This window comes from Lactuca serriola, chromosome 2 (assembly GCF_051521515.1).
Source record: "Lactuca serriola cultivar US96UC23 chromosome 2, Lser_US96UC23_V15, whole genome shotgun sequence".
Lineage (NCBI taxonomy): Eukaryota > Viridiplantae > Streptophyta > Magnoliopsida > Asterales > Asteraceae > Lactuca > Lactuca serriola.
In genome coordinates, this window is record NC_136409.1 from 151681600 (window position 1) to 151690206 (window position 8607).

General features: G+C 36.5%; 1 protein-coding gene across 1 annotated transcript; it reads right to left on the bottom strand.

Annotated features, from left to right (window-relative positions):
• Positions 1-2241: 2241 nt before the first annotated feature.
• Positions 2242-5905, bottom strand: LOC145087029 (systemin receptor SR160-like). The gene has a single exon (XM_079024923.1). The coding sequence runs from the start codon at positions 5590-5592 to the stop codon at positions 2380-2382; it is 3213 nt and encodes a 1070-aa protein (XP_078881049.1). The 5' UTR covers positions 5593-5905; the 3' UTR covers positions 2242-2379.
• Between the last annotated feature and the right edge of the window lie 2702 nt (positions 5906-8607).

Genomic DNA, 8607 nt, shown 5'->3' on the forward strand with positions numbered 1-8607 from the left:
GAGGAAACTGTAGGTTTCCCAAAACCTACGGTTTTGTAGCTTTCAAATGAATATTTTTTTATATAAAACACGAAACAGTAGATAATATGGCGAAACAGTATATAATATGGCGAAACAGTAGACGATTTTAGAAACCTATGGTTTTGTGGGCTATATTTGGACATTTACTAATTTTTGGCTAAATATTGATAATCACTTCTTTAATTTGGCTAGATTAGTAATTACTCCTATTTTCTAACGTTTGACTTGAAATATGAGATTAATTTATTTAACCGATAGATTTATTTTTATTATGACTATTTTAATCATTGTTTATTTATTTATTTTACTTATTATTTTAATCATTTAATTTATCTATATAACTATTTTTTATAAATTTTAATTGTACTAAAAAGCTAAAAATTATAGCCTCAAAATGTGGGTGGGTGTTACATAAACCCAACTTGAAACCAGTGGCGGAACTAGATGGGGTGTTGGGGGTACTACAGTACCCCCAAAAAATTATTTTTTTTATATATAAAATATTATTTATAAACATTTTTCATGTTATTGTACCCCCAACTAAAGAGATTTTAACATATTTTTTAATTCCCGATATTATATATATATATATATATATATATATATATATATATATATATATATATATATATATATTTTGTATCTCCATATCAAAATTTCTGGTTCCGCTACTGCTTGAAACTAGTGCTCTTAATTCCTAAGTTTAAAGAGTTAATGAAATCACCTGATCCATATAAGATACTAAAAATAATAATGATAGATCCATATGAGATATGAAAATATGTCTTTGCCAAAAAAGAGTTTGAGTTAGGCTCTTAACAAATTTCGAAGACATCTTAACAACATAGATGTTGTAAAGCTATACTTATATGATCTAGAGGTTGTGCAATCTAAAATAAAGATTAATGTTTTATCAATCTTCAAGAGGGTCATGAAAAATGTTTAGTGTTGTCTCAAATGAAGATTATTAGAGACAATCTTTCTATACCTTTATTATATTAATTTTATTTCTGCACAAAACATGATAATTTAATAACAATAACAATAATCTGATTTATTATTTGTGGAGATTCAACATTTAATTCCTAATATTATTTGTCATTTTGTTGCTTTTGTAATAACAATTGGATTATTAATAATTAATGTTAATTATCTACTCATTTGATTTTACTATTCCCTACAGTTTTATATCAGGTCACAATACTAATTATCTTAATTATTTGATTGTTTTGATTGCCAAATCCGAAATACAACATTATCTTCTATTATTATGTCTATTGAATGTAATAAATTACCACTACAAATATGAGGCATGTCACATGTGTAAATCCCTCCATCAAGCAAGTTGTTGCCAAATAGAACACACACGGAACAACTTAAAAAATGTGGTCATTTAACTCAATGTAAAATTCCATACCGGAATAATAAAGAGTGAACATCAAAACCTTTCTTATTCAAGTTGTTTCAAATAGGTAAACAATCTAAATAAAGTATCCAATCATTAATATTAACTTTGATTGTCACGACTTAGTACTTACATATATAAATAGAAATTTTAGTTCTTTATAATTTTCTATTACCTCCATATATAAATCTTTTTTTGGTACGTCAAGTATCTAATTATTTTATCAGTTCCACATGCTTTTCTGGGTAAAAAGAGATAAAAGCGATAGAATTGCATGATGAAAGAAAGAGAAGAAACATGTGGTTAAGGGTGAGAAGAAAGTGGTCTACCACTTTGGTCACCATCGCACACGTCAGCTTTTTCATTCTATTATGGATTGAAAATACTTCCTTCAACTTTGTATATCATCCAATTGTTTTTCTTTTGATATTTATATTTTTACTGAAATATGAATCAGGTCAAAACTATTGAGATATTTCTTTTTTTGTTAATAAATTGACATGCAAATATTATATAGACAAAATTACATTGTGATTTGTAAAAATATATTGATTCAATGCGACTATAAAAAATGCTACGTAGCACTGAGTTCTTGTTGTTTCAAAGACTGGACGTGAGTTCTTGTGGTTTCAAACTTTCATTTTAACTACATTATCATATTTTGCCTATTTGACTTTTAAAACTAATACAACAATTTAAAATGTTTTTTTAGTGAAATTATTGAAATCTGATTAGGATTTTTATTAGATCAAACTCAAAACTTAGTCGATTGAAATGAAATTATAAATAAAAATGGTTTTAGATGAAGGAAAACATAAGACTCTCAAAGCTATTATGTAAATATATACATGAAAATTGATGAACAATGTTTTTATGTATAATGACAGGATTACCCCCCAAAAACTAATATTAATACATACAAATACAAAACGGCATTCAGCCGAAAAAGACCATCACTGTTTCCCTTGTTCGCCGTCTTCTTTAATGGTCATCTCCACCTCTGGAACCGTGCTAAAGTGAGCATCACCGGCGGCAATGGCGGAACCCGAATCAATCCCTGCCCCCGCCTGAATATCCTTAAACATCGCCATCACCTGAATCATCGTCGGCCGCTTCCATGGCCGGTCATCCAGGCAAGCCACCGCCACCTTAAGGTGCTGCAATAACTCAATCTCCAACCCTGGATCTTCCTTCAACAAGTCCCGATCAAAAACATCACTTATCTTCGTCTTTGCATGCTGTTTCACCCACCCAACAAGATTATTATCACCAAAATCCGGCGAATCTGTTGGTTGTTTTCCGGTCAAAAGCTCCAGAAGCACCACCCCGTAACTGTAAACATCCCCTTTTGTTGAACATCTAAAGCTTTGGTAATACTCCGGCGGGACATACCCTGGTGTTCCTGCTAACGTGCTCACACTCAAATGCGTGTCCATGGCACTCATATGTCTCGCCATTCCAAAATCCGACACCCGGGCTTCCAGATTTTCATCGAGTAAAACATTGCTCGATTTCATGTCACGGTGGATTATATGAGGGATGCAGTTATGGTGGAGAAAAGCTAGCCCTCGGGCTGATCCGATTGCGATTTTTCGTCTAGTATTCCAGTTTAATTTCAGTCCTGTTTTCTTCCGATCGTGTAACACATCTTCTAAGCTTCCGAATTTCATGTATTCATACACCAGTAACCTTTCGTCTCCGACTTTACAGTAACCCAACAACGGGACGAGATTCCGGTGTTTTATTTTTCCGATTGTTTCCATTTCCGCCATGAATTCTCGATCACCTTGCCCGCTGACGTGGATTAGCTTCTTTATTGCAACGATGGAGTTATCCTTTAATTGGGCCCGGTAAACGTCACCGAATCCGCCGGACCCGATCATACTGTTGTTGTCGAACCCGTTTGTGGCTTCTAAAAGATCGGCGAATGTGAGTTTTCTCAAGGGTTTTTCGAAGGCGGCGAGGCTTATGCTTAGAGCTTCACGAGTGCTGGTTAGTTTCCATGCAGTGCTTGTGTGGGCGGCGCCGCCGCCGGAATACGAATTGCCGTTGTCGGCGTATGCTTCTAGGGCTGCGGCCGCCTTCTTCCGTTTTCTTTTTCGCATTTCTACTAAGATTATGATGACTCCAAAGATACAGAACAACGAGAAGAGTAACCCCATGGCGACACTTCCGGCGAGGGAAGCTTCCCGTCTGTTGGACTTCGAACGAGAGTTCGATTTACCGTTTGGATCATGTTTACATAGAGGTAGTGGGTATCCGCAGAGACCGGAGTTATTTGAGAACTTGTCCGGTGAAAACGTGTCAAACGGAGCAGATTCCGGGATGCTTCCTGATAAATTATTGTAGGATAGATCGGCGTCACCAAGACCGAGGGTGGTCAACGAATTTGGGATTGATCCGTTGAGTCTGTTGTGTGATAAATCAAGAATCGCTATCGTCTTTAAGCCGCTAAGTTCATCGGGAATCGGACCTGTAAGATCGTTATGCCCCAAATTCAGTATGAAGAGATAATACATTAATCCAAGCTCCTTTGGGATTCCACCCTCCAGCTTATTATACGAAAGATCAAAGAAGATCATTGATCCATTATGGTTGAAGTTTGGCTCAGTGATCCCTAAGTACAATCTCGTGAAGTTACAGGGATGTCTCGACGAAATCCTGTCTAAATCCTCTCGACGGATTCCTCCAAACTCCAGTAAATTTCCGGCGCCGTGACACTGCTTGCTCCCGTCGTTCTTGATGTATATAAATGGCTTCCCGGTAAGATATGCAGCAGCGATGTATCCAGATTGCTTGAAGAGAGCAGGTGGGATAGTGCCAGTTAACTGATTTGTGTTGAGATCTAACCATACCAAGCTTTTACAATCCCCAAGCTCCGGCGGAATGTTCCCGGAAAATGAGTTGTTCCCGAGTTTAAGAATGGCAAGGTTGGATAACTGACCAAGGGCTGCCGGAATTTCGCCGCCTAATCTGTTGTTGGAAAGGGAAATCCAATTCAAATTGGTGCAGTTGCTTAAACTAGCTGGGATTGATCCGGTTAAATAATTGAAATCGAGGATCAAATTCTCGAGAGTTTGAATGTACGTAAGCTCTTCAGGGATTTCACCGGAGAGCAGGTTCATCCATATCATCAAATCCTGAAGTTTTGACAAATATCTAAAACTCGACGGGATCACTCCGGTTAACGAATTGAAACTGAGATCAAGTGACACCAACTGTGAACAGTTGCTAAGAGATGAAGGGATAGTACCAGTGAGCAAGTTGTTCTGAAGATACAATACCTTCAACGAAGAACTCTGACAGAGTCCCGCCGGGATTTCACCGGTTAACTTGTTGGAACTCACATCAAACTTCTCCAGATTGATCAGCTCAGACAAGGATTCAGGCAACTCGCCGACGAAATTATTGAACGCCAGCATCAAAGTCTTCAAGCTGCTCAAATTCATAAGGGTGTCCATCGGAAACACGCCGGAGAAATTATTCCGGGAGATATCAAACAGCTGAAGAGAAGAACATGCTTTCAAGCTCTCGGGAATGGTGCCGGAAATGTTGTTACCGGAAACATTAAACTCTAGGAGCTCACCACATCCCTCTGATAGTATCCACGGCAAAACTTCCGACCCAGAAATCCGGTTGAACGATAGATCAATAACTTGCAGAGAAAGCCCAATAGGCTTCGAAACACCGGTAAACTCCATCGAGTTTCTCGACAAATTGAGGGACTTGAGCTTCTGACAACCCGACAACGATGAAACATCAGAAACAGAACCGGTGATCCGGTTTACACCCAGATCTACAGAGCTAAGAAGCTTACTACACTGAGATCTCGACCCCCATGAAAGTGTACCAGTGAGGTTACAGTTCTTAGCTACAAACGACTCAAGACTCGGAAGAGTCAACAAGCTGGAAGAAACCATACCGAAATCTACGCTCAAATCAATATTGCTCAGATCTATGGATGAAACAGTCGAGTTTTTACAAGAAACACCGGTGAAAGTACATGGGTTGTTTCCTTTAAGCCAGTCGGGTAAACGACTCGGGTTTTGAAGAGTAGATTTGAAGAACAATAGCTGCTCAGCTTCAGCCACATCGCCATTGACATAAGCGAGACAACGAAGCAAAGCAAGAAAGACAAGAAATCGGTTAAAGCTATAAGGTTTCATGATGGTATAGGAAATGGAAGATGATGTTATCTTAGCTTTTTCAGGAGATTATCAATAACTGATTAGCTTTCATCATTCCAGTTGGGGGAATGTAGAGAGAGAAAGTGAGATTGGGTTTTGGAGAGAGATGGAGAGGGAGAGAGAGTATATTTGGGATGGAGAGAGAGGTGTGGATACAGCTGTTTGGTCACATGGCATGTGACCCATCTTCACTGTTAGTTTACCTGGAGATAGATGCAAGGGGAAGAGAAAGAAGAGAGAGAGGTAGAGAGAGAAAGAGATAATGGATTTTTCTTTGTATTCAATTCTCTCTCCTTTCTCTTAAAAGGAGTGTGTTTGTCTCTTCTTTTTTCTGTCTGCGTACGTGTGATTAAGGATGGATCCATCACTGTCTTTTTTTTTTTTTTTTTTTTTTTTTTATCAGATTCCGTCCTCATTTAACTTAAATCAAATTTATATGCATTCTTAACCAATAACTATATACTATAAATTGATTTCACTCGTTAAATTCTTATTAAAAAACTATAAATATAGTCAAAACTGAGATTTGTGTTAATAAAATGATCATAATAGTGGAAATTCGTTTAAAATAACCACTTATTTCACATCAATGTCAAATTATTTTATTGATTATTGCTTTTTTATTTATTTAAGAATAAAATGTCACCAATTTATCCGTTTTTGTTTTTGACGTTTTTTTTTATGAACAATGTTATACAGTTGTTGCTCTGTGGGCGATGTGGTCAATTGCTTATATGGCTGAACTATGATATGACACTATTTCACTTTAATTAGGTAAAAACTGTTTGTAGAAGGAAATTCAACATATAGAGAAGAATGGTGATGCGTTCTTGATCTAGTAAACTTACGAGCGAAGACAAAGAAATCAACCATATTGTTGATGTTATTGTGGATTCAAGCTAGTTTTTTTTTGGTTATTTTGGAATGATAAAAACCCAAATAGGTATTTTTTTTGGTTGCAAACACTTTCCAAACGAGGAAGAAAATTGTGGCGTTTTGAGTGGTATGACAATGAACTTCCCCGTCCTTTTATAAAGATATTTATTTCTAACGCACAAGTTGAATAAGAAACATGTGTACGATCCTAGTGAAGGTAATTTTCCAAATGAGGATGGAAAATTGCTTCTAATGATGAAGAAGTCGAATGAAAACCCCCACACACTGAAATGAAAATTTGCTTTGAATGAAGAAGAAGTTGAATGAGAAGCCCACACATGGTCCTAGAGAAGGTAATTTTACAAGTGAATGGTAATTTGTTTTTAATGAAGAAGAAGGTGAATGAGAATCCTATGATCATAGTAAAGGTATTGTTCCAAATAAGATGAAATTTGTTTCTAATGAACACAAAGTTGGATGAGGAACTTGTCAATTGTAACGACCGAAAATTAGAGTATTTACTATATATACTCTATTCGTTGTATAGAGCCCGTTTTGGATATGACATGTTTGAGCAAAATCAAGAAAACAGAAAAATGAAAGAACACAACGCGTTCTCTAGTTGACACGACGTGTCCAGGTAATGGACACATGTTACAAGAATGTGATACATGGCAAAAGAGATATATGTGGCAAAACTCGCAATGTAACATGTTAAGTCCTAGCACGCCAACATGGCTGAGTGGCAGGATACATGTCATGTTAGTAGGACATGTGGTAGACTCTAAGAGCACGTGAGTTGTGACGTGACGCGCCTCTGCTAGCGTGCGACACACACATACATATATATACTAGGCGTAACCTCACGCGTTGCGCAAGAATGCATTTAAGTGGTTAAAATAATTATGAGAAAATATAAATATGTTGAAATTTACGTTTTTAGTCATGTTTTGGGCATTAACCGAATTATCAAATAACATAAAAAGTCATCAACTTATATTTTGATATTATCCAATATAGTTCATACCTTATAAACTTTACTTTTACTTTTATAATATCCAATATATATTATAAGTTTTTGTATAACATTAATATAATCTACTTTTCTTATGTCCGATGATATTTTTTTGGATAAAATAAGAAATAAGTTGTTTTGAATGAGCTATTAATAAACAATATTGAACTAATAAACTTTGTATTACACTATTTATATTACGCTAAAACATCCAAGGTTTCATATATGAACTTTCAAATATTAAACATTGAAATTAAGAATGAAGTGGTACAAAATATATCATTATACATAATGAGCCGCAAATATCTGTTTGTATATAGATTGTAATAAACGATTACAAGCTAACCATATATATATATATATATATATATATATATATATATATATATATATGTGTGTGTGTGTGTGTGTGTGTGTATAATTGACTATTACACTTTAGTACCCTCTAATATATGGTAATTCTAATTGTGTCTATTACGCCCCTGCAAGCTAAGGACGGGGAACGACCTGTAGCTTGGATCGTAGAAAGATAAACCTCGGAGTCAGCAGCGGCTTTGTGAAGATGTCGGCAATTTGGTCATGCGTTGATATGAATTGAACACGAAGATCGCCCTTTGCAACTTTTTCTCTAACGAAGTGAAAGTCAACCTCCACGTGTTTTGTGCGAGCATGAAATACTGGATTAGAAGCAAGATAAGTTGCTCCAAGATTATCACACCATAATACAGGAGCTGACGAGACGTTAACATTAAGTTCACGAAGAAGTGCTTGAAGCCATGTGAGTTCGGCGACTGTGTTAGCAAGAGCTTTGTACTCGGATTCTGTAGATGACCTCGATACAGTGCGTTGTTTACGTGCGGTCCATGAAATCAAATTAGAGCCAAGATATATAGCAAATCGCCCTGTGGATCGACGGTCATCCGAGCATCCTGCCCAATCAGCATCAGAGAAAGCAGTGAGCTCGGAAGGTGAAGTAGTAGATGGTTGCCAGTGATGATCGGTGAAGGCCTGAAGCTGAGTGTTGGAGGTTTGGCGTATGAGCATTCCATGATCAACTGTGCCGTGAAGGTAGCGGAGAATCCTTTTGACAGCAGACCAGTGAT

What these genes read in the sequence shown, in the direction of transcription:
- LOC145087029 (XM_079024923.1), bottom strand. Translation starts at nt 5,592, where the DNA reads ATGAAACCTTATAGCTTTAACCGATTTCTTGTCTTTCTTGCTTTGCTT.